Source organism: Poromitra crassiceps (genome assembly GCF_964638095.1).
Source record: "Poromitra crassiceps genome assembly, chromosome: 8".
NCBI lineage: Eukaryota > Metazoa > Chordata > Actinopteri > Beryciformes > Melamphaidae > Poromitra > Poromitra crassiceps.
In genome coordinates, this window is record NC_139629.1 from 43639911 (window position 1) to 43666799 (window position 26889).

Here is a 26889-nt window from a genome sequence, read left to right on the forward strand (position 1 = left end):
CACACACACACACACACACACGCGCGCGCGCGCGCACGCACGCACATGCACACACACACTGGGAGGAGGGCGGAGTGCAGGGTCAGCTTCTCACACACACGCACACACACACACACACATGCACGCACGCACACACACAAGGAGGAGGGCGGGGTCCCCCACGCACGCACACACATTTAAATACTTTTATTTGGATCCAAAGTAGAGCAAATATTACAGACCCAAACATTTTAGAAGAAGGCCGACAGTACAGTACATTTATATTGAACCAGACACTGATGCATGTACTTCTTAAGCACAGGAAAAGACATTGCAGCAAGATGATGACTTAAATATAAAGTATGCAAACTGACATATGTAAGCATGTTGAGCACTCAAGGGTATACAAAGCATCGTCTTCTCCAGATAAAGAGGCTGCCTATTATGGCTGAGATGGAGCAGTATTTTGCTAATTTTTTTGCATCAGGCTTTAGCAGCCTGCCTAGTTGCAGTCCACAGAGCAGGAGTTTGTGGACATGCCCCAGACTCCCAAACACAAGCACAATGAGTTGGCAGCTGTAGCCTAGAGTTGTAATATATTCTACCAAGGGCTGATATTTCATGAGTTTGGTTGTGAAGCAGGTGTCCATGTACAGATCAAAAGAGCAGCTATTTCAATGATGGTAACTGACTTTCTGCTTTCATTGATGAAAACAATGTCTGGGGTATTTGGGATATTGTGCAGTGTGTTGTTGTCGGTGGTGTTGTGATTGAACCAGTCCAGTTTGACAGTGCTGTGTTTGTGCATTTGTGTTGTATTGTCCTGTACTTCTCTGATGCTGTTTGACACCAGATCCACCAGGCGGTCGTGCCTGCTTATGTAAAGTCCTTTGTATTGGCTGCAGCCGTTTAGGATATGTGCTATTGTCTCTTTGTCGCGGGGGGTTGGGTGTAGGATACAGTGTGGGTCATGTGTTGATGGATACCAGGTTGCCAGGTTATATTTTGTTGGTAGGACTTGTAGGCGGGCCTTGATGGTGAAGATGAGGATGTCCTCACCTATGCTGTTATTGGAGAAGATGGAATGTGCATGGTCTGCAGAGGGTAGAAGGGCCAGCTTTCCCTGCAGGCTCAGGCTGGTCCAGTGCTGAATGTTGTGTGACCTCTTCATTCTTAGAATGGATGCTCTCGCGGATTTGTTTGTCAGTTCATGGTGCGTGCAGATCTATGATGATGCGGTTGTTGAGTGCCACGGTTGTACCGTCAGGCGTCGCCCAACTCAGCTGCAATCCTGAGCGGTGGCATAGGTCCATTAAGGTCCATCCAGTCTGACCGCACACCGAAGCCTGCGGCTCTGATGTCCAGTTTTCCGTTTTCTTTTCTTTTGAATCCCAGGAATTGTGACACACACACACACACACACACACACACACAGGGAGGAGGGCGGGGTGCAGGGTCAGCTTCAGGTTAGTGTGTGTAGAGCTGGAGTGGATTCAGTGTCTTGCTCAAGAACAATTTTGGTAACTAAGTGGAATTTATGCTCGGACGTGAAAGTGGCGCCCGTGCCATGTCGTGGGCACCGTGCCATGTCGTGGGCACCGTGCCGTGTCGTGGGCACCGTGCCGTGTCGTGGGCACCGTGCCGTGTCGTGGGCACCGTGCCGTGTCGTGCGCAGCGACACGGCCAAGGAGCCTAGCCCCCCCACAAATGTGACGGAGCGTCGAGTCGACGCGGCACGGCTGACGTGAACAGCGTAAGCACTGTGATTGGCCGTTGCCTTGGGCCACATACTGTAGGGTCTGGGGATTGGACGGTCGGCCTATTCAATAATGTAGACGTTTGGTGCTCAAACTTTTTCATGTCAGGGACCCCAAATAGATACGTAATAGGTCAGGGACCCCCATTCGTTATGACTTTGTGTAATGGACCCCCATCTAAGAAGGTATTTCAATCAGGAGAGACTAGAGACCAAAGAATGAATAAAATGATATTTATTACAATAACCTGAATGATGCTTTCCAGAAAGAATGATGAGAATAAGGTATTGTTATTAGTCTTTGGCGGTTAGACACCGCAGGGAGATCTTGAGAGAGCTGCATCAGCCCAGATCAGCATCCAGATATATCCCCCCGTGGAGTCTAGATACTGGTGATCTCCTTCTGAGACTCATGATGAGACTCTTCCGACTGAAGAATCGGATAGGTCTGCGATGACCGGGAGGAGAGGGGGAGGAGGAGGGTGCGAGACTGACAGCAGCGGTGTTGAGAGGCTGAATGAGACACAAAAAAGCATATTTAAGGAAACCGCCTCCAAGCGATTGGTTTACGACGGGGGTGCGAAGCAATGTGATAGGCTTACACTGGAGGTGTGTGGGGTGAGAGGTGATGAGAGCAGTGATGTGACACTATGCTATTGGTTAAAAGAGACTAGGCGGCAACCAGCTGATTATTCAATTGAAGCCCGGAAATTGACAGCTTATTATGAGCTTTTGAGTAGATTGAAGAGTGGAGATATAAAAAGTGAATTAAGGAAGTGTAAAATGCATATTATAGTATTCCTGGCTTGAACTTACGTTAGAACTACATTTCTTGTGGGCTATTGTGATTTAGCCCAGAGTTCCATAACTGCCTATAATGTAGATGGGGAGATAACAGGAGAGAGTGAAAGCTATGACCATTCTCTCTTAGGGCTAACTAGCTTCTAGTCATTGAAATCATAGTGAAGTCACACATTGACTCACTTTGCTGGGCACTGCTCAGACTGAGCCCACGTTCCAGTACGACTGTCGAGGTCGAGCTGCCGCGGACAATGTCCCCACACGAGGCTCACGTTGAAGCATATATCTCGCTTCATCTCATGCGTTGAGGTTCTCTATCTCCATGCCATCCCATTATAGACTTACAAGGAAGGTCTGGGTGTTGTCAGCATGATGGCGCCTGGAGTCAAGATTTAAACACGAGGAGGAACGTCGGCGGTGGGGAAACCCAGTGTGAGCGACAGCGTAGCGCTGTAAGCTTGCACTAGCTTAGCGAAGATGGCAGCAGTAGCACTGTGCACACGACAACAGCTGGTGTTCTGTGAAGACACACCAGCATGTGTGAAAGTCAGGATACTAATGTGACAGTTAGTCATTGCCCTTTTGTCTGTTCTCCCACAGGGAATATGTACATGGACTCCAGACAGAGCCTGTCCTCCCTGATGGGCCCACCAGGATACCCACACCTGCCTCCCATGAGCAGCACAGCTCCCTCCATGACAGGTGACTCTGCCGCTCGCTCACTTAGCAGCTCATACAGAGCCTACGGCTGGTAGAGAGGTTTCTCTCTGTTTGTGTGCGTTAGTGTTGCACGTGCTAGTCTACAGCTCTGTTTGTGTGCGTTAGTGTTGTATGTGGGCCTAGATCAGCTGTTTGCAGCTAGTGCAGAACACAGCCTAGACCAGCTGTTTGCAGCTAGTGCAGAACACAGCTAGTGCAGAACATAGCTAGTGCAGAACACAGCTAGTGCAGAACACAGCTAGTGCAGAACATAGCTAGTGCAGAACACAGCTAGTGCAGAACACAGCCTAGACCAGCTGTTTGCAGCTAGTGCAGAACACAGCTAGTGCAGAACATAGAACACAGCTAGTGCAGAACACAGCCTAGACCAGCTGTTTGCAGCTAGTGCAGAACACAGCTAGTGCAGAACATAGAACACAGCTAGTGCAGAACACAGGTAGTGCAGAACACAGCTAGTGCAGAACACAGCTAGTGCAGAACACAGCTAGTGCAGAACATAGAACACAGCTAGTGCAGAACACAGCCACTCAGCCTCTAACTGGTACAGGAATGCGTGACCTTTACGCTGGTATTGGCCTCCCTTCACTGGCTTCCTGTTCACTTCAGGATTGATTTTAAGATTTTGTTGATTGTTTTGGTGGCCTAGCCCCTGCCTATCTAGCTGAACTATATAGAGTTCAAAGTACAAAAACAGGAGCATTTGCAGTGGCTGCCCCTGTTCTGTGGAACAGCTTGCCTGTTCATGTTACATCTGCTCAGACTCTAGACTTTTTCAAATCACAGCTGTAAATACCTATTCTTCCTGGCCTTTGATTCTAGTTAACCTTGACATATTGATTTTAATTTCTATTGTTGACAGCACTATCACACAGTTTGTATAAGCACCAAGTAGGAACAATACAGGCAGAACTACATGTTTTCAGATACAGTACAATTGTATTGTACAGTATGTGATTTTTTTTAAATATATAACCCATATGATGCGAGAAGCAGCTGGCCCCCCGGTATTTTCACATTATCTAATCTGGCCCCCATTCAAAAAAGTTTGGACACCCCTGCTGTACAGCATATTGGTCAACATAAGTTTTAAATGTGCTGTATAAATAAAATTGAACTTGACCTTGACTGGGGTTCAGCTCATGATGGTGAACTGTTTGAGGCTGTTGCCATGTTTTCAGCTGTTTGACTCTGTGAATTTTGCACTGACTGAATAGTTCACTGTCAAGAGCCTGCAGCTTCTTTTTCCTCTTCTCCCTTTTCTTCTTCTTCATCTTCTTCTTCTCCTCCTCGTCTGATCTCTCTGCCAGTATCCATCAGTATGAACTCTCCCTCCCCCTGCAGGCCATCACAGCCAGTTGAGCCAGCAGCAGCAGCAGCAGCAGCACATGCTGCCTCCGGGCCACTTCCAGATGAGACGCATGCAGGCTGCCGACGACATCCAGGACGACTTCGACTGGGACTCCATCGTCTGAAGTGAGCCTGAGGAGGAGAAAGACTGGAAGCAAGAGAGAGAGAGAGGAGAGAGAGAGACATAGAGAGAAGGGACGACAGGTGAGCTATGGAACTGGCCAACTTGCCACTTTCGCCTATGTGAAAAACAGAAGACAATCCAAGAGAAAAGAAACGGAACCTAACTTTTTCGGTCTCCCAGTGTGTGTGTCCCCCCCCCCCCCTTTTCTCTCTTTTTGACACAAGAGGATGATGAGTCAAAAGACAATCAGTTAAAAAAGATATTTACCAGGCTAACAGGATTGGACAAGCCAAGCTGTACACACACTGTCCAAAAGAAAAAGGACATTTGAAGCTCTCCGAATTGTCTCGTCTCCTGTCCCCCAGTGCCAACAGGTTTACAAGTCGCCAAAGTGTTGTCGAAACGTCGGTGAAGTGTTTTGTTCTTTTTTTTCTGTTTCTTTTTTGTTGTAATACACGGTTTGTGTTTTCCAGTCCCGTACGTGCAACGGTCCCAGCACCCTTGACTGAGTGGAGGTGAATGGTTATTAATGGGTCAAAAAAAAATCTCTCGTCTTGTCCAAACTCCCTCAAGAATCAGTATTGTATCTGTCCTGCGCGCACACAGGTCCAAAGTGGACAATTGGCAAGTGTTAGAAAAGGACACGTGTTGTAGCCCTTCCTCCTCCTTGTGACACCAGGTGGCTTTCGAACGCTGAGCACCGATGTGGCTGCGGAGCCTTTCCACTTCAGTAAGAGAGAGGATTTGTGGGAAGAAGAAAGGAATTAAGGTACTTCTTGCTCAACCTGAGTTAGCGATAGGCGACTGGAGCACCACCTACTGTTTGGAGGGGAAAAAACATACAAACGCCACATTTTTACAAGGCCACATTGCTTTATTGATGGACATCCATTGCAAACTTTGCCAGCTGATCTTTCCCAGTGTTATTGTTTTAACCCATTGATACCTGATGCAGCATTTGTGTGTGTATCCCTTTAAGACCGCGAACCGCGTCGCGCGGTTCGCGGTCTTAAAGGGATACACACACAAATGAGGGATATACACGCAAATGCTGCATCAGGTATCAATGGGTTAAATACCATTATTACAATAGTAGTAGTAGTCACAGGAAAGGAAGAAGAAGCCAAATTCAACCTGTGTTTCTTCTTCCACAACTCACTTCACTAATAACATTAAGACATCCAGAGCTGATCAATTGTGGTCACCATTTGTCTGTGTGTTTGCTCACAATTTTGCACGTGTATGTCTATGTGTGTGTGCGTTTGTGTGTGCTCGTGTGTGTTTATTTGAAGGGAACAGCCCTGCCAGTAAGTCCATGGTGCCATGTTCTCAGGGTGTTTACATTCATCTAAAAGCCATGTGTGTCTGTATTTAGGTTACTGTGTGTGTCGTGTGCTGCTGTCCACTACTTGTCGGCGAATGGCGAGTGTCCCATTAACTGTGGTTCTAAAAAGGACATTCCTCCATGGCGTCCGGGTAGCGCAGCAGTAGATTCCCTACCTGCCAACACGAGGTTTCGCAGGTGCCAGTCCCCGTGTTACCTCCGGCTTGGGGTCGGGCGTCCATACCAGGCACATTTGGCTGTGTCTGCGGGTGGCAACCCGGTTTAAGGGCATGTGTCCCGGTCACCGTGCCTCCTCTAGTCGGTCGGCGTGCCTGTTTAAGGGGAGTGGAACTAGGGGGAATAGCGTCCCACGCACTACGTCGTGCCAGTGAAACCCCTCGCTGTCAGGTGAAAAGAAGTGGCTGGTGGTGACTGCACATGTATCGGAGGAAGCATGTCTCTCCCCAGATCGGCAGAGGGGGTGGAGCAATGACCGGGACAGTAGGGGGAATTGACCCAATACAATTTGGGGGGGGGGGGGGGGGGGTTGTAGGCAACAACGACAACAAAAAAGTGCCCCAAGCATAAGTCTCCATGTCAGCCTATAAGCTAACTGATATGAAATACTGTGGACTAAGCTTTTCGGTAGCTCATGCAACAGTCACTAAGCCACGTTGAGATAAGAATTTGACGCGTGGATTACACAAGACTAGACTTAGACTTTGTCAAGAATTATTCTAGGCTTCTCTAGTGATGAGAAGTACAGTGCAGATCTTGCTGTTGGAATGACAGTTAGCTCCATGTGAAATAGGCCAAGTAGGCTTTAAGATGCCTCATGTAGGATAGGAGAAGACAAGCAGTTTTTGCACAACGCCAAGCTTGAAAGCGTCTAGTGAATGAGAGAAATGAGAGAAAATGGTGATTTTTTTAAAAAGACAGATCAGCAAGGGAGCAAAGACTATTTTATTTTTCAAATGCTCAACGTTTTTTTTCCACTGTGATCTTTTATTTTGTCTTTGTGTGTACAAGTGTGTGTATAGTCTTCTCAGATTTCCTTTAGCATAGCATACTGCTCCGTCATTCAAACAAAAAAAAATCCATATGAAACAAATAAAAATGTTTGTATTTAATGGGTACACCGTGAAATATGGGACTCTCAATGGTTAGAATGGTCGAGATTTCATTCAAGAAAAAATTAAAAGACCATTATTATCGCCATTAAATGCTGTATTAGGGTGACCAGCATATATATATACTGTATCTTGTATGTTTGTGTGTTGTCCTTGTAAATAACCGTATGTATTCCTCCACGTGCCCTTGAAAAACAAAGACTGGTAAAAAAAAAAGTGCAAATGGAGAGAAAGTATTTTGTTATTTGTCCCTCAAGAGACACCATTATGTACATATATACCTTCAGTATATTGTAAATAAGTCATGAAAAAAAAATGCATTGGCGTTTTGTGTGTCATAAATAATCTGTGTACCGCGGTTCAACAGTTAAAATATGTTTCAGTGTTTATTAAAATGTCATTGACCATTTTTACTGCGCTAAACTTGCATCTGCTGTCCTTATTTCATCAGTTGGTGGCATGCTTGTTAAAAAAAAAAAAGTGACAAAAAGGATGCTGCTAATACCTTTTTAATAACTGTGCCCAAATCTAGCCCAACCAACCTATGGTATATATACTATATAATCCTGTCCTGGCCCCGCACTGTTTGACCCTCATAGCTTGTTGTCCAACAGGTGTCAGCCTAGTGCCGAGCAACAGTTTGTTTGCCCTCCCTCCCGCACAGACCACCGTGCCCGGCCGTGTGAAAGTCACACAATGTTCTAACTGTATTTACAGCTCCTTTTCATGGGGGAAGCCTCTTTTTTAAAAGCGCACTCTCTCGCTACCGTCTGTCAGCCTCACGTGTGTGTAGCAGACATTTCTCTCCACAGAAGCACCGAGATCAATGTGTTCAAAGATCATTACAGAGGCACGGGGTGGGCGGTGGTGAAGTCATGGATGCTCCGTTCAGTCATACAGCTATTGTTAGAAGTCTGGTTTGTTTTTGCGTTCATCATTAGCTCCAGAGTGATTCAATAGTGTTAACCTGTTGAAGCGTGCGATGAGGAACATCTGGTGGCGGTTGTATCGCTGCATGCTTCTTACTCCGCTCACTTTGTTTGGCTCTTTTACTGTCTGTGATTTAGTGCTATTTCAGACGGCTCGCGGGGCACTGTTTTACATCGCCTTTCCCCCATTCATTCAGTCACGTCTTTTAACAGCTTATTGTTTCAAGCAGCTATAACTGTGTAAACTGGCCATGTTCAATTCAGGCCAATCCAGGTGCTGCTCTTGTGTATCTGTTGTACTGTGTTTGTGTTTGTGTGTGTTTATGTGTGTGTGTGTGTGTGTGTGTGCTGCTGATATCGCAGGGTTTGCAAACAGGAGGTTCTGGCTGTGTTCCACGGGACTGGTCCGTTCGAGAGCAGAGGAGGCAGGACTGCAACCACCTTACCAACGCTATACCCTCCCTCCCCTCCCCTCCAACCTGCCCCATGCTCCCCCAGCTGCCCAGCCCACCACCAGTACCAGCACCCCTCCTCCACTTGCAGCTCAGTCTCTCTCTCTCTCTCTCTCTCTCTCTCTCTCTCTCTCTCTCTCTCTCTCTCTCTCCTGTGTGCCAGTCCCTCTCTCTCCACTTCCTCAAAGTGACCAGAGCCTCTTCTCTCCTCTCCTCTCAACATCCTTCCACACTGCTCGTGTTCCTCCTTCAGCTCCGGAGAACGAGCAAACAAGACCCAACGACCAACTGCTTTGTCTTCAACTCCAAAACAGCCACAAGTGACAGAAGGACCTCGGACCTCAACTCTTCTCCTTCCAGACTTCTCTGAAGACGTGTTTTTTTTTAAATTCTTGACCCTCTTTATTCTCGGTCTCTCAGCCGTCCCCTCCGGAGAGGAGAGGCCGGTGTGTGTGCGTGTGTGCGGCGCGTGTGCGAGGGTCTCTGGTGTCCTGCTCTTTGCCCTGAGGGGGTCTCTAACGACGCTGCGAACCGGAGGAGACGACTTAAGTTATCACCACAATGAGATTTCAGCTGCTGCTCCTGTTGGCCCTGGTCGGCCCGTTCTGCTCCTTCACACATGCAAGTAAGTCAGCCAGCCGTCTCCCGTCCCTCGCTGTCCCCCGTCTGTCCCCCCTGTTAGCACACCGTGTCCCCTCTCTGTCTCCATCCGCCCACTTCGCTCTTAACACCCTCTTTGTCTGGGCTGACACCATGTTCACTTTAACACTCTGGAGGTCGGTTTCAGATGGGGGAAATAGATTTCTTATGAATTTGTCAACACATTCACTTGATCATTTTGATTTCTTCAAAAAATAATGTTCATTTTCTTATTTTAATTTTTTTTTATTGCTTTTTAATTCATCTGTGATGATAGCTTCTGCTAACAACTGCTGGCTGTATTCCATTTGTTCCACCTTATAGCTGAGAATCTCTTCTGGCAGCGCCCTGATGGAAAAACACAACTTTGGGTGAAGGTGTTAATTTAACAAAGAGGGGGGGGGACTCCAGTGGATAGTCTGTGTCGATTTTAACAGTTTACCCTTCCTCCCTCTCTCTCTCTGTCTCCCTCTCTGCCTCTCTCTCTCTCTCTCTCTCTCTCCCCCCCTCTCTCTCTCTCTCTCCCTCTCTCTCTCTCTCTCTCTCCCTCTCTCTCTCTCTCTCTCCCTCTGCCTCTCTCTCTCTCCCCTCTCTCTCTCTCTCTCTCCCTCCCTCTCTGCCTCTCTCGCTCTCTCTCTCTCTCCCTCTGCCTCGACTCTCTCTCTCTCTCTTTCACTCTGTCGCTGTGCTCCGCGAGCCGCGCGGGACGAGAGGAAAAGTTTGATTTGGAGACACGAGGGGGAGATTGTGATGTAATAGCCGGAGCTGTCCGCCGCCTCGTGCACGTACATTCTTGGCACCGGCAACTAGAGGAGAAAGAAGGAATATCCTCTGGAAGGCTCCCAAAACACTGCTCACACACACACACACACACACACACACACGGGGGAGGGGGGGGGGGGGGGGTGTGAACTGTAACACACACCGACTGTACACATTTATCCTAAAGCTTAGCCCCTGCTCCCTCTCACTTTACCCCTGAGTCTCTCTCTCTCTCTCTCTCTCTCTCTTCATATCTCTCCTGTCTTGTGCCCTCCATGTTTCTCTTCTTACTTTCTGTCTGTCTCCCTCCTGGTCTCTGCCTCCCTCCTGCTCTCTGCACAGGGGGAGCAGAACGCCCTGGGACAGGGGGGGGGACGGGGGGGTGTGGTGTGGCGGGGCTGAAGCTGGAGGGCGCTGCAGGCAGGGCAGGGCTGGTTTGCGTGTGAGTATTAATAGAGAGAAGCTCTATATTTAAGGGGGTCATATGGATGAGAGAGAGAGAGAGAGAGAGGGAGAGAGAGAGAACACCCGGTACGTGAGGAGTTTAAAGACGGTGCCCCACCCTCCTTTACCCGCATGTTGTTAGACCGCGTGGCGCACCCACCCTTCCCCGTTTAGCCATCTTTGGCGGGGTATAAAGCTTTACCACCTAACAACTCCCCCCTCTCCTGTTCCCTCTTCTCCCCCCCCCCCCCCCCCTCCCTATCATTTACCACTCTACCGCCCCTCGGCCCCCTCCTCTCCTCCCCCCCTCCTCTCCTCCCCCCCTCCTCTCCTCCCCCCCTCCTCTCTCCCCCCCTCCTCTCCTCCCCCCTGTCCAGCTTGATGAGTGCAGAGTAGACCCGGTGGGGACAGGGTTGGTGGAGAGAGGGGAGGGGGGGGAGAGGGGAGGGGTGGGGGCCGTTGATAGGGGGGCTGGGTCTATTTTTAAACGGCAACCTTTACGGGTGTGAGACGACGTGCCCGGCACATCTCCATGGAGGTTTGCTCAGAAAATAACAAATGCAAATCTTCAAACTCTCAAAAAGAGACATAACTCTGCGCTCTCGGGGGTAAACAAAGGATATAAAACAGAGGCCCTTCCTCAGCTGTTTGACTCCCTCACCCCTGCCCACTTAACTAGCAAAACCCCTCCCCCCACAACCCCCTCCCCCCCCACCCCACCCCCACCCCCCGCCTTAACGAGTTTTGTCTGCCTCTCCGGCTCGTTAACATCCCCGGCACATCTGGCCGCTGAGGAGAGAGGTCACTGCCCTCTGTCCGTGCCCACTTGTAAAAATGACTCAAATGTTGCGCTCATACTCCAAATATGAGACACATGCCGCCAAGAGCCTCTCCTGCCGGTAAGACGAAACAAGCGCTTCTCACGTCAGCCCAGTCTCACTTTGGAAACAAAAAAACGCTCAGTCATACTTCCAAAAAATTTCCGTGAGGAGAAAGAAACATCTGTTTATGGGGAGGAGGAGGCGGAGGCCATTTTAGCTGGGAGTCGTGTGTGTGTGTGTGTGTGTGTGTCTGTTAGTGTGTGTGTGTGTGTGTGTGTGTGTGTGTGTGTAGAGTAGACCCAGTCCAGAAGAGACTGGGCTGTAGTAGGTTTTTTTTTGGTGGACTTGACAAGAGCCTAATTCAGTCTCTCTCTCTCTGTGACATGAGAGTGGCAGTCGGGCAACATGGCCGTCTCCTCTGTCAGCGCCGACACGAATGTCTCACGTCTGTAGCACCTACGTAGGCCTGCGGGGTGAGATATGACTGTAGCACCTATGTAGGCCTGCGGGGTGAGACACGTCTGTAGCACCTACGTAGGCCTGCGGGGTGAGACATGGCTGTAGCACCTACGTAGGCCTGCGGGGTGAGACGTGGCTGTAGCACCTACGTAGGCCTGCGGGGTGAGAGACATGGCTGTAGCACCTACGTAGGCCTGCGGGGTGAGAGACATGGCTGTAGCACCTACGTAGGCCTGCGGGGTGAGACGTGGCTGTAGCACCTACGTAGGCCTGCGGGGTGAGACGTGGCTGTAGCACCTACGTAGGCCTGCGGGGTGAGACGTGGCTGTAGCACCTACGTAGGCCTGCGGGGTGAGACATGGCTGTAGCACCTACGTAGGCCTGCGGGGGGGGTGAGACATGGCTGTAGCACCTACGTAGGCCTGCGGGGGGGGGTGAGACATGGCTGAAGCACCTACGTAGGCCTGCGGGGGGGGGTGAGACATGGCTGTAGCACCTACGTAGGCCTGCGGGGTGAGACATGGCTGAAGCACCTACAGTACGTAGGCCTGCGGTGTGAGACATGGCTGTAGAACCTACGTAGGACTGCGGGGTGAGACATGGCTGTAGAACCTACGTAGGCCTGTGGGGTGAGACATGGCTGTAGAACCTACGTAGGCCTGCGGGGTGAGACATGGCTGTAGCAGCTACGTAGGCCTGCGGGGTGAGACATGGCTGTAGCACCTACGTAGGCCTGCGGGGTGAGACATGGCGCAAGAGAAAGCAGGGAAAAAAGCCAGCGCGGGGGAGAGACGCTGAGTAAGGAACACTTACACAACATGGGAGGGTGTTTTATGATGTGGGAGGTGGATTTGAAGGTTCGTAAGATTAGAAGTACATTAAGAGGTCTGCTTGATAGATGGCTCGAGACCTGGGGTGTTGCTTTATCTGGGGGGGAGTTTAATTTGAGGAGGAAAGCTGAAGCGTGAGGGAAAGTTCTGTTTATTTTGTCCTTTTCTCCATCGGTGGATCACATTTTCCTGTCATTCCCGCTCTGATTCATGACGTTTCAGGAATGAATCGGTGAGCCGGCGCCCCCGCTGTATCCCCTTTGTCCCAGATGTAAAGATCCACTTGATCTGTTGTTTGATCTATAGGCCCGGTGCCAACGTCTGCCTCCAGCGATGGAGTCCAGATGGAGAACGCTGTGTGTCCCTGTCTCTCTGCTCGAGCCGGAGCTCCTCAGACTCAGACTGCTGCGGGTGAGCGAGGGAGGCCGGCACGGCCCGGTGTGGCGAGACGGGGCGCGGCGCCCTATCTCTCCTTTTCGTGCTTCTCTCCCTCGCCCCAGCCCCAGCCCCTCCCCCTCCCCCCCAGCCTTCTAACTTATATCTCTCGCGCTTCCCTCCCATCCCCCCACGCCCACCCGCCCCCCCCCCCCTCCAGTGCCCGAGAAAACATTCTTGGGCTCGGGCGGACGCACTCCCACTCCCACTGTCTGGACGGGCCCTCTCCCCTTCTGCGCCCGACAGCAAATTCGTAACACTCACACTCACCGTGTGTGTATATATGCACATTGCACACATAGACACACACCATATACACACACACACACACACACACACACACACACACACACCCACACACCATATATACACACACACACACACACACAAATGGGGAGCCTCAGTGACAGCTGATTGTGATAGTGATTTATGTATCCTCCCACTACTCCCTCCCTGTCTTTCTCACACTGTATATCTTTCTGTCCCTCTCTCTCTCACTCTCTCTCTCTCACTCTGTCCTTCTCTCTCCCTCTCTCACTCTGTCCTTCTCTCTCTCTCCCTCTCTCACTCTGTCCTCTCTCTCTCCCTCTCTCACTCTGTCCTTCTCTCTCTCTCCCTCTCTCACTCTGTCCTTCTCTCACTCTCCCTCTCTCACTCTGTCCTTCTCTCTCTCTCCCTCTCTCACTCTGTCCTTCTCTCTCTCCCTCTCTCACTCTGTCCTTCTCTCACTCTCCCTCTCTCACTCTGTCCTTCTCTCACTCTCCCTCTCTCACTCTGTCCCTCTCTCTCTCACTCTGTCCTTCTCTCTCTCTCCCTCTCTCACTCTGTCCCTCTCTCTCTCCCTCTCTCACTCTGTCCCTCTCTCTCTCACTCTGTCCTTCCCTCTCTCTCCCTCTCTCACTCTGTCCCTCTCTCTCTCTCCCTCTCTCACTCTGTCCCTCTCTCTCTCTCCCTCTCTCACTCTGTCCTTCTCTCTCTCTCCCTCTTTCACTCTGTCCCTGGCCTCTGCCTTCACCAGTCCACCTCGCTCCCTCCCTTCGTCCAGTCCACCTCGCTCCCTCCCTTTGTCCAGTCCACCTCGCTCCCTCCCTTCACCAGTCCACCTCACCAGTCCACCTCGCTCCCTCCCTTCGTCCAGTCCACCTCGCTCCCTCCCTTCACCAGTCCACCTCGCTCCCTCCCTTCATCCAGTCCACCTCGCTCCCTCCCTTCATCCAGTCCACCTCGCTCCCTCCCTTCGTCCAGTCCACCTCGCTCCCTCCCTTCATCCAGTCCACCTCGCTCCCTCCCTTCATCCAGTCCACCTCGCTCCCTCCCTTCGTCCAGTCCACCTCGCTCCCTCCCTTCATCCAGTCCACCTCGCTCCCTCCCTTCGTCCAGTCCACCTCGCTCCCTCCCTTCGTCCAGTCCACCTCGCTCCCTCCCTTCGTCCCTCGTCTCTCCCAAGGAGCTTATTTGAGGGAAGGTTTGGAGCCCGTCACTGTAATCCTTTCAATCACTTCTCAAAACACATATTTTTTTTACAAACAGGGTTCATAATGTCGTTTATAATGAGTTGTATTTTTTTTTAATCCACATCTGGCTTTTCTTTGCTTTGTCTTAATATCCTTTATTTCTTTTGTTATAATTGTTTGATTGTTGGTAAAGCACTTTGCAACTTTGTTTGTGCGACACTGTTCAGGTTTATTCTTATGACTATTAAACTTATAAGTATTATACCAAGACAGATTTTGAATGCCTAGTCAGTGTAGCTGAGATAAACACATGAATCATGTACTTGCAGGCGCACACGCACTTGCTAACCCACAGTGATTGGCGCGATGGTTTAGGTCTGGCTTGTGCTTCACATGGAGTTGGACGCCACGGAGTGTGTGTGGTCAAGATGACATAATGGCGGTCAAAAGGACCTGAGCGCACCACCTCAAATTTGGAGCGACGCCGCGCGGACAGCGCCGCAGTTACGTAGACGTGCCTCAGAGGAACCTGGGCGCCGCTTCCTCCTGATTCCAGTGGGGTTTCTCATTGGCGTGGGTTAGTGGAGACCTGAGGTTTCCCCTGAAGTCGTCTGCTCATCATCAGGAACGTGAGGAGCCCATTGGTCCAGCCACCCACAAAGCAGGAAGCAGCCGTCTGAACTGGTTGACCCAGACTCAAGCCCCTCGCCGTGATGGCAGCAATCCCTACCAGCTCCTGGGGTGCTGTTCTGCAGCTGACCTCCTGGGGTGCTGTTCTGTGATTAACAGTGTCACATTATTATGACACACACATACATACCAACTAGGGATGTCAAAATTAATCGTATAATCGATGCATCGAGATGCGGAGGTGTGAATCGAATCGAATCGTTGACAGATGAATCGTTGAATCGTTTATGTTTAAATTTCTGTTAACATTCAGATTTTAAAGCACTTTCTAAGTAAAAAAAGGGACTTGATATTTATCTGACTGCTTGTATTAATTGAGGAAAAAGTAGCCATGTGCATTAATAATACAGAAAATTGAGGATTTGATACTTGGAGCTGCGATACTTTGAGATGCATCGTGGAATCGAATCGAATCGAATCGTTGACAGATGAATCGTAATCGAATCGTGAGGCCAGTGAAGATTCACAGCCCTAATACCAACTCTCCTTCATATCTAACATGGGACAGCCAATGGGAGACAGGCTGGAGACATGGGACAGCCAATGGGAGACAGGCTGGAGACATGAGACAGCCAATGGGAGACAGGCTGGAGGACAGGCGGAGGAGAGAGAGTGAGTCGGGACGGGGGGCTGCTGCCCGGCTTTTCAGTTTAGAAACATACTGTTCCCTCAGAGCTCCCCTCCTCTCTCTCTCTCTCTCTCCTCCTCTCCCCCCCCCCCTCTCTCTCTCTCTCCCTCCTCTCTCTCTCTCCTCCTCTCTCTCCCCCCTCATCTCTCTCTTCCAATCTCTCCCCTCCTCTCACTCCTCTCTCTCTCTCTCTCTCTCTCTCTCTCTCCCCTCCTCTCTCTCTCCTCCTCCTGTCTCTCTCCCTCTCTCTCTCTCTCTCTCTCTCTCGCCAGGGATACAGCATTCTCCAGTAGGTTTCAGCAGCAACAAGCCGAACCTCAGGGAGTGGCAGGGTCAGAGAGAGAGGAAGACAGGGAAGAAGAGGTGGATGAAAGAGAGAGAGAGAGAGAGGGGAGGAGGAGAGGGATGTAGGGAGGGAAAGAGGAGAAGAGAAAGAGGTGTGGTGGATGCAAAGACGTTGAGAGAGAGAGAGAGAGAGAGAGAGAGGTACAGATATAGCGCTGTATTAAAGTGGGGATAGTCAGCGCAGTGGGAAGGAAATACTACTTAGAGCTAATTGTAGGAGCTGGACACATAATGAACCAATTGTTAGTGGGGGTGGGGTGGGGGATGGGGGATGGGGGACGGGGGCTGGATACACACATAGCGTAAAGGCCATTCTCTCTGAAGCACGGAGCGCTTTATCATCGCTCGCAGGCATTCCAAACAAATAGGCTGAGAGTCGCAGTTCAAAACCCTCCTTCGGTCCTCTTCCGCAGCAGGAACAAAATGCTTTGTTATATTTACACCGTTGCTAATGAACAGGCTAGCCGGTGCGCGGCTAGGAATAGCGGGCCGCCGTGCTGGTTGTCCGACGAGTCATCAAGGCCATTCAGAGTTATTTTTAACCCCTGTAAAGTATTCTCTATTATTTCAAGTATTTCGAAACAATTGGAGAAAAGGGAGAGATGGAGAGAGAGCATGATGTCAGCTGCTATGTTTAGACGAGCGCTGGTTGCTGCTGCTGCCTGCATTGAGCGGGGAGGTTTTTAGAGGGAGCAGCAGCGCATTTGAAGGCTAGAGAGAAGACTGTTTTTTTTTCTTCCCGGGGAGATGAAGAGATTTCAGGCCAACGTCTTGTCAGTGGAAAGTTAACCGTAGACCATAATTTTAGTGGCACACTGAAATCTACCTCCCTTAATTTGGAAGCGGCGCTGTCCAGGCTAAAGCCTGTTAGTTGTGGTGAGGAGGATGTCGAGCATTGGGGAGATGACGCTTTGGTTATTGGACGGGAAATGATTAGGTTCAACCCAGGCCAGTCCAAGCCTTGATGAAAGACATCAGGATAAATACATGTCTTCATGGAGTTTGCTGAATTACAAAATGGAAGCCTGCGAGTACACTGCGAGTACAGACGGTCTCCTGTAAGCTCAAAACAAAACCTGTCAATGTAGACATTAGTCGATTGATCGATTAGTTGATCGTCAGAGAATTAGTCGCCAACTATTTTTAGAAACCGATTAATCGTTTAGACTATATTTTTAAGAAGAACATTTAAAAAATTCTCTTGTTCCAGCTTCATAAATGTGAATATTTTCTGGTTTCTTCCGTCTTCTGTGACAGTAAACGGATTATCTTTGGGTTGTGGACCGTTGGGTCAGGACAAAAGAAGGCATTTGAGGATGTCATCTTGGGCTTTGGGGAAAAAGTGATGGAAATGTTTTTCATAGACCAAACGACTAATCGATTAGTCGAGAAATGAATGGACAGATCAATCGTTAATGAGAATAATCGTTAGTCGCAGCCCTAGTAGACATCATTCAAACAAAGATACCACTCAGGGATGATCAATAAAGGCCAAAACATCTGCAAAAGTGATGGTTGCAGCCGCCTGAGATGCTGCCAGAAGCTGACATTCCTCAAGGTGTTTTTCTAGTAGGCATGGCCACCTTATCAACAAACTCCCACCTCCCGAGAGAAGATTTAGGAACTCTTCCTTAGATTGTCTTGTGAAACTGCTGATCGGCGAGTCGCGGTGTTTCTCACACAAACAGGCATTGTTGTTGTCCCCTCCCCCCCCCCCCCTCCTTCATGGTATGTACGTGCTTAACAGCCGAGCGGTTAACAAGCCTTCCTGCGCTCTCCTCATCCTCCTCACGGCTCCATGGCCTTCGTGGCTCCTGCACAGGAAATGAGGCAGAGGATGTGGCATGCGAGTGTGCAAACAGACAGACAGGATGGAGGGGTGCAGCGGGCGGAGGAGGGGTGGAGGCGAGATGTACGTGGATTCAGTCACAGGGTGTGGTGGCCCTGGTGTCACGGACGGTAGCTATGGGATCAGATGATGGAAGGACTGTGCAGTCAGAGAAGGAGTGGAAATGAAGGCAGCCATCATCATGATCAAACAGGCTAATGACAGAGTGTGACAGAGAGGAGAGACGAGCTCAGTGAACATTTGCCTTTTCTCACTCATTCCGACGTGGACCTTCTGCCTCGATTTGCATTTTCCCTCCTGTTCCTAAGTCTCAACCAAGTGGCAGGAATTTGCATATTAAGTACATAGCACTTTTCACCATACTGTGACATAAGTATTCATCTATATACAATTTAGTATGTGGGCGATGTTTCAAGTTCTGTGTTCGTGTCCGGCCACAGCTCTGCCGTTTTAGGTGCAATCGGGCTGAAAACTTCAGGGTGTGTAAAGGACACCTGGTGACCTGACGGAGCTGGATTTTTTAATTAGCTAATGATGTGATGTCATCAGTGATGTCATCAGTGATGATGTCATCAGTGATGATGTCAAAAGTGATGTCATACGGGCACACACACACACACACACACACACACACACACACACACAAGGAGGCATTGTGACAAGTCTGATAAGTGATGTCATAGGGGGGCACACACACACACGATATCATCATGGGGCACACACACACAAGCATTGTGACATGACTGACGCAATAGAATTTTAGTGAGCGACACACACACACCCGTGCGCGGCAATAGGGCAGGCAAGGCCACGCAGCAGCCGAGTGGCAGCGAGCGAATGTAGACCTACATGTTTTGACACATTTCATGATCTTGAAGCCATTTTTGATCTAAAGGCTTATGCTTCAATGACATTTGTTTCTCAGTCAGTTGTAAATAGTGGTCACTGCATGATTCCATTTCTGTGTTTTCATAGTTTTGATGTCTTTACTATTATTCTAAACTGTCCTTTCTAGCAGCCTCGCACACTGCGCGTGCTCGCCCGCTCAACTGGCAGCGCTCATATATATATATATATATATATATATATATATATATATATATATATATAGTGCTCACAGACACAGCTTGGCCGATGCGTGCCCTCGCCCGCTCAACTGGCAGTTGAGCGATCGTGGGCCATGGGACCTCGCCTTATTATAATAGTGAGATGTGGAAAATAGTACAAAATAAACTTTCAGCTGGTAGCGTCTATCCATCCAGTATATCTATCTATCCATCCATCCATCCCTAAGCTCTCTACTCTTTGCCCCCCCCCTAGGCCCAACAGAACTCCCTGCAGAACTGGATGTTGCGACTGCAGCCCCCGGGACAGAAGCCGCCCCTGAGGCCACGGAGGCCCTGAGAGTGGACGATGCCGTGGTCACCGAGGCTCCTCCCGCCGAACCCGAGGCTCTCCCTGAAGAAGTCGAGGTCGTGACAGAACTCCCCGCGGTGGAGGAGGCGCCCGCCGCCACCGAAACAGCCGCTCAGGCCAGCCCCGAGGAGACCGAAGCCCCGGCCGTGGCCACCGCCGCACCCCCACCGGAGGTCGTGGAAGAACCCGCTGCCGCCGCCACGGAAGCTCCCCCGGTGGTGGTGGTGACTGAGGCTGCGCCCGAGGAGGTTGAGCCCCAACCGGAGGACACGGGCGCCGTGGAGACAAACACTGGTGACGAGGTGGTCGTTGAAGACGGCGCAGAGGGTGAGAGGAGTGTGTGGGAGGGGGATGGGGGACAGTGTAGGCTAATTAGAGATCAGTTTGAATTAACGTATTTGTATTGATTGAAATTATGTGACAGAGTAGCTGACGCTCTGTGCATCTAAACTGGAAATGAATTGTGTTTGGCTGTGCAGGAAAAGGTTTCATAGGCTTCTCTCTCTCTCTCTCTCTCTCTCAGCACATCCATCTTCTCAGATAGATAGATAGATTGATTGATTGATTGATTGATTGATTGATTGATTGATTGATTGATTGATTGATTAGTCCCTAAAGGGAAACTAAAGGGTCTTCGCCAGCATATTTGTCTTCAGCTATAGCAAAGTGTACACGTCTCTAGCAAAACAGATCAGGGATAAACAAAACTTTGCACCACCCATATTCTCCTTGTCGTTCCTATAATAGAGTTGACATCAAAAGATGACAATATCAAATAAAACAATGAAGCCATTTTGAGGCATGCAGCTCTGTAAAAATCTATCGATTATCATCATCTTTGGCCTTTTTGTTGTCAGTCTTGTGGACCAACTGTCGTGTGTCTGTCCCGCAGAGGGCCTGAGTTCTGGCCAGGTCGTGGGCGTGGTGATTGGCGCGTTGGTGGCAGTGATCATCGTGATCGCCGTGGCGGTCGCTGTGGTGAGGAGGATGGGCAAATACTCGTAAGTATCTCCCCTCTGGACACACACACACACACACACACACACACACACACACACACACACACGTAATGTCGTGCAAGTGGTATAATAGCATGATCTAGTGTGGTGTAATATCGTGCGGTGAGTCATCGTCATCACCACTGACCTCCTCTATATATGGAGTCAGGAATACCTGAAATAACACAGGCGCTGATGTCATGGCTGTTGTGGAGAATGTTGATAAGGTGAACTCTCCGGCCCGACGGACTCAAACTGGTCTGAGCATTTCCACTCTTAACTGGTCTGAGCATGCTGGAGTCATGGAGATCCCGTCCACGCGCCACACCCTCCTCCTCCTCCTCCTCGCTCTGACCACGCTGTCATGTTGTTGTTGGATGAGCTGCATGTCTGGCTAACGGGCAACGTTCTCTGTTCCACAGGCCCGTCAAGAAAGCCAAAAAGCCGGTGAAAAAAGAGAGCGGCTTGGTTTCTGTAATTTTCTCTATTTGACTCTTTTACCCACCTAATGGTTTTAACCCCCCGTGCTCTGAATTCAGACGCATATAACAGCCGTCTGTCGCAAAGAAGAAATCAATAAACCCTCGACGAGATTGGTGGTTGTTGCTCCTTTTGACTGACACGGTCTCATGGCCGTATGAGGAACAGTCATTGTCCATTCAGTCTGGCTCTGTTTGGCCTTCAAATGAGGCCTTCAAATCAGTGGGAAGCCTTGTGTATTGACTGTGTCTGTCCGTGTGACGAGTGGTCACCGAGCAGAGAGGCCTGACCCTCATCAGCTCAATCTGACCCAAACCTGACTCAACAGCCACAGGGAGCAACAACACCAAAGTCCTCCACTTCTGTGTGATTTTCACCACCCAAAACTAACTAATAAGAGTCTTTCTTTTTGTTGTCCGTCATCCATTTTGAAAAGGTTAATTCCACCTCATACCATTTTCAGTTCAACCATGGTCAAATGTATTTTCCGAAAACTAACCTTGTCAACTCCCTGTCAGCACCCTGGCTTTAACGAAGCCCTTATCTTAGCCGTATCTTATCTAAATGACCTTATCTAAATGTTTAACCTTTTAATCAAAGCTGCAAACCTTATTTTTTGAGGCCCCATTTTGTTGTCGATGACTCAACTTTGAATCGTTTGAACCTTCAAAAACTGGATAACTCGATTCTTTATTTTAATTTCCCCTTCTTCAACCACCACCAACTGACAGCTGATGACACCTCGACCCTCATGTCTACCTGCCTCTGTTCCAAGTCTCTGATATAGTCTCTCTTCTTCGCTCCCCCCCCCCCCCTCGTGTCTACCTGCCTCTGTCCCAAGTCTCTGATATAGTCTCTCTTCTTCTCTCTCCCACCGCCCCCCCCCCCCCATGTCTACCAGCCTCTGTCCCAAGTCTCTGATATAGTCTCTCTTCTTCTCTCTCTCCCCCTGCCCCCCCCCCCTCATGTCTACCTGCCTCTGTCCCAAGTCTCTGATATAGTCTCTCTTCTTCTCTCTCTCCCCCTGCCCCCCCCCCTCATGTCTACCTGCCTCTGTCCCAAGTCTCTGATTCTTCTTCGCTCTCTCCCCCCCCCCTCATGCCTACCTGCCTCTGTCCCAAGTCTCTAGTCTCTCTTCTTCTCTCTCTCCCCCCACCCCACCCCCTCATGTCTACCTGCCTCTGTCCCAAGTCTCTTATATAGTCTCTCTTCTTCTCTCTCTCTCAGCCCTTGAAGAAGAAGCAGCAGCCCGTGAAACAGGGAGGCCGCCCAAAGTTCTGGAAATTCAACTACTGAACTGTGATGTCATTTCCTGTCATTAAACAAGCATGCTACCAGCATTATGGTCTAATCTAACCGGGACTCTGGACTGTTGCCAAAACAAGGGGGAGGGAGGTGTGTGTGCGTGTGCGTGTGCGTGTGTGTGTGTGTGTGTGTGTGTGTGTGTGCGAGCGTGCGTGCGTGTGCGTGTGTGTGTATTTGTATGTACTGTATGTGAGAGAGGTGGAGAAGAGGGGTGGGTGTGTGCAACCATCTTCACCCCCCCACCTGCCCACCCCCCTTACCTCCAACTGAACTGAACCCCCCTCCCGCCTCCCCCCACAACCCCCCTGGAGCTGCTGATATAAAAGGCTCCGTCTTCCCCCAACAACGCACCGACAACCCACGGACAGAACACAACAAGGTGGCCACAGGATGTCCCCAAAGAGTTTCAGGGCTTTTCTTATGCCTTTCGGTAAAACAAAAGAAGAAGAAAAAGGAGAAGAAGAGAGGGAAGTAAGGGATTATCTGACTTGTGGTAGGGAAACTCTCTCTCTCTCATGCGGTGACTGAGATTTGCATTGGAGCGAAGAGGACCTCAAAATTGGGAAAAAAAGTGTACAAAATAAATGAAAAGAGAACAGAAGTGGGACAGGAAGCTGGAGAGAATGTTATGAATTCCATACAATGTATATAACATGCAAAGGGACTACATAGTATACAGCTAAAGAGTTTCTCTGTATATAACATGCAAAGGTGACTACATAGTATACAGCTAAAGAGTTTCTCGTTATGTTGCCGTCGCACCCGCTTGCGTTCTGGAATACACAGCAAACACAGGCAGTCTTTTGGCTTATTGTCGTGGCTGACGAAGCTTTTAAATCAGCCCTGAGCACCAATCAAAACGTTTCTTCACAATGAGTCCCTCACCACCAGACAAACAAAAAAAAAACAATATGTCCGCCAACTGTATGAAGCACTGTGTGCAGAAGTGGCTCTGACATAACACTCATGTGCTCTGAAGGCGAGTGAGGGGCTCGTAGGAAAAAAAAAAAAAGGCACCCTCATTTGCAAGAGTAACGTGACATTCTGCCCGCTTTAACACTGACATATAACAAGCTAATACATATCTGTGAAATTTAGCAGAAGGGTTTGTGCCACTGTCTCTGCTATTCCCTAGCTAGTTAGGAGGATTTTAACTTTTGAAGTGCATTAATGTGAATTGACTGTACTTTTTTTAACCGCCACCCATTCCAAAAAGAACAGCGTTTGAAATATACCTTCTCTCCCAAAACATGTTCCATAAATACAGGCTTGTACACAGGCGGGTGGTTGTTAGCTCGCACAGTGCTAGCATTGTCTTGACAATGTCTTCATAGTACTTGGGTGGTTATTATTAGGGGTAAAGTACCAAAACAACCACACAGTCGTTAAAAATTGAGCTAACCCCAGAAAGCATGCACAGGATGACATTTCATGCTTGTTGCACTTAGTTTTGAGTGCACACAGTGTTAGGCAGCGATGCCACATTATATGTTTTATTTGTTATTTTCGCTGTTGTATGTGGTCATTAATGGGTGTACAAATAATTAAGTCTCAGCTTAGCTCCGCTTGCTTTGAACTCAGTTTAATATGTGCACTGAATGAGTGATGTAATGTGTTAATGAATAGGCTTTAGACACTGCAAAAAGTTTGCAACGACATTTGTTTGGTTCCCCCCCCCATCCGCTTTGCCACATATTATCAGCTCTCTAGGTCTTTAATTTTTGCCATCTGTTTTGTTTGGATCCTTTTATTTAATTGCAGTGTTTTTGTTCATACTGTTTCAATAAAAAAAAAGTGAAAACACTCCACAAAATATTTCACTGACGTTTTCTTTCTGCTCGAAAAATGTGTCTGTAAAGATTTGTTGCATATGGGTTTATTGTCCTCGCCATTGCCTATCAATTAGATTAGTTTCCATGGCGCTACCGAAAAAGTCAACACATTCTTGAGCAGCAGCGTCTTCAACCTCCACAGTGAAAGAAATCCTCCTCATGACACTTATTTTCTCCTTTCCCAAGTGAAACTGCCATCATCATGCATCATTACCGAGCTTCCACAGGGGCAGCATCCAGCTGCCCACTCTGATTGGCCCATTCAAGTAATGCCCCAATCTTTTCAAATAAACACCCCTCTTCGGGCAACGGAGCCAAACACACCGGCCAAATATGGAGGAGCATATGGCCCCTGGAACCGTTGAGTCGGTTGAGCCCTGTGACAGTTAGGTGTGTTTTTTATGTCATGTTGTGGAGTGTTTTTTCATACGGCGCTGTTAAGCGGAGGCAAGGCTCCAACAGTAGGCTGTGAGTCGCACAGAGATGCTCTGTGTCTGGCTCCCTCTCCTCCATGTGGTTTTAGGCAGCGGCCCAACGCCCACCACCTCAGCCCCGCCCCCCACCGGCAGGCTTCATAGCCTCTTTAGCTCGCGCGCTCACTTCAGACTGCTGCTGCGAACAATGGAGGCTTTTGAGAGGGGCAGATGGAGAGGCTATGGGCCGTGGCTGTGAAGCTGCTATAGCCAGCACTTCCCTCTCTCTCTCTCTCTCCCTCTCTCTCTCTCTCCTTCAGCATAGGGGAATTTCTGCACATCGCTATAGGGTGGAGTCACTTCCTGGGTGGGCCCAGCAGTGTGGACCTCATCCTCGATCATGCACACACACACACACACACACACACACACACACGCACACGCACACGCACACACACACACACACACACACACACACACACACACACACACACACACACACACACACACACAAATGTATAGTCACACGCACACCCAAATGGCTAAGCCTAAGCCTATAGTATGCAGCTGAACACATGCTGAAACTATCATGACTGTCGTGCTCCAACAGCACGTCTGAGAAGACAAGTTTCTCTCTGTGGTGATGCATATTGGACAGAAGCAGCTATTAAGACACACCGTGGCAGCCTGTCACATGATACACAAGAGAGAGAGCCCCAGTCAGCTATTAGCTTCATGCCACACGGTTCCACCCATACACACACACACACACGCGCGCGCAGCAACCCACACTTGAAAGCATGCCCACACACACATAGACACACGTATGTACGGTACAATTCCTGCATCACGCAATTATCACAATCACATAACGACTTACATCAATATGAATCAATATGAGCTCATATGTCAGCAGGTTTGCATATGATTGTGTGGTCCAAATGTGTGTGTTTTCATTTGATTGTGTGTATGTGTGCAGAGGGGCAGCTTGTGAACAGGCAAGGCAGGCAACTGCTTGGGGCCCCAGTCCGTTAGGGCCCGCTGAGGCCTGACAAGATTTACTCCACAGCAGTGACTACCAACCCCTATCCATTAAAGAACCAATGGAAAATTTGCAATGGCATTGAAACCTCCCTAAAGGGGCTCCATGTCATCCCCTGGCCTGGAAAATTTTGAATGACGTGAATTCACTCTCACTTTCAATTCAAGTCAAGTAGGCCTATGTGACTCATTCCCATCAAACTTGTATGATTCACGTATTCTCTTGAAATTAAAGTGAATGAAGTAAATGAATTTATCTGGAAGTCAAAACGAAAGAGAAAAAAGAGGATGTGGGGAAAAAACAAGTGGAGCAGATATTGATTAGGCAGATAACTGAATGCTGTTATTTTAGTATAGCCTATGGGGAGATAGGCTACTTGAATAAATTCAGCTAGCAAGGGTGTCACTTTTGTTTTTGTTTTGTTAGTTAGTTAACTTGGCTAAGCTAATAGTTAAGCTATTAATTGCTATGAAAGCAGGGCACACAATTAGCACCAGTCACGACTCACCAGCCAAATGCTGGTAATAAAATATAAATCTGCAAGTGGCTGGTAGGTAGATTTGATTCACTCGCCACCAGCCAAAAACAAACAATGCTAATCCATTGAGTGGCTGGTACATTTGGCCGGTGGACAAAAAAGTACTATGTAATGTATGAAAGTTATGAATAGGCTAATAAAATATGTCCTAGGAACTTGAGGAATTCCAATGATAATATTGATGTATTTTTCGTTAGTGTCAGGTTATTAATAAAATGATGGTGATGAGGATGGAGGGGCCCCCAGGGAATTTTTGCCTACGGCCCCTACAGACTCTAGAATCGCCACTGTATTTATGTGTGTAGGCTACATGTGTGCACACAGCGATCTGTGAGTATACACACGGTGTGTGTGTGTGTGTGTGTGTGTGTGTGTGTGTGTGTGTGTGTGCCTGTGTTTGTACATGAGAAATAAATCCTCGTGTGACTGGGTTTATTTGGCATTCAGCCATTTTTTTCAAAAGTTGCCTTCCTCTTTCCTGCGCTCGTCTAGAGGTGACTGAAGACTGAAGGCACAGCAGCACGAGAAACACACACACACACACAGCACACACACACACACACACACACACACACACACACACACACAGCGCAAGCAGCACAAGAAACGTCTCAGCTCCAGCAGACAGATGGAGACGGCGATACATTTCCCTTCAAAATCCTGCCAGACCAGGATATTTCTGCTTAATCATTAGAATAATGTCCTTATTTTATTTTTTTGCTTGTTCAGCAGCAATCAGAAATGCTGGGTCACTTATAGCCTGGTCACATATAGTCTGTTTGTGGGATATTCCACACTGATGAAACCTGTGGTCTGAGTTGGTCATCATTTTTATTTGTAGCAAAGCTGTTAGCGCTTACTTAGCATATAATCCCCTATATTAATAGTAATCCCTGCAATGGTAAGAAAGCACAGATTGTACAACAATAGAGGAATAGGCGTTGAGC

At 48.9% G+C, this 26889-nt stretch overlaps 2 protein-coding genes across 3 annotated transcripts in view; both read left to right on the forward strand.

The window, feature by feature from the left end:
* The window catches only part of LOC310781509 (forkhead box protein J3-like), a gene marked incomplete at its 5' end in the record, with an annotated part of 56268 nt that extends 51275 nt beyond the window's left edge, over positions 1-4993 (forward strand). The window contains 2 exons of the mRNA XM_083642153.1: positions 3137-3238; positions 4598-4993. Coding sequence (XP_083498279.1) covers positions 3137-3238; positions 4598-4728 — 233 coding nt within the window. The 3' untranslated portion in view covers positions 4729-4993. The remainder of the gene's footprint in view (positions 1-3136; positions 3239-4597) is intronic.
* Positions 4994-8803: 3810 nt separating this feature from the next.
* On the forward strand, positions 8804-23174 carry pdpn (podoplanin; the record flags this gene model as incomplete). 2 transcript variants are annotated; one of them, XM_083642469.1, is made up of 4 exons in its annotated part: positions 8804-9187; positions 19239-19661; positions 20227-20335; positions 22040-23174. In XM_083642469.1, the coding sequence occupies exons 1-4, from the start codon at positions 9124-9126 to the stop codon at positions 22044-22046; spliced, it is 603 nt and encodes a 200-aa protein (XP_083498595.1). In that variant the 5' UTR covers positions 8804-9123. The 2 variants fall into 2 exon arrangements, with proteins under 2 accessions (XP_083498595.1, XP_083498596.1); XM_083642470.1 differs by lacking the exon at positions 22040-23174 and having other exon boundaries at positions 20227-20339.
* Positions 23175-26889: the final 3715 nt, after the last annotated feature.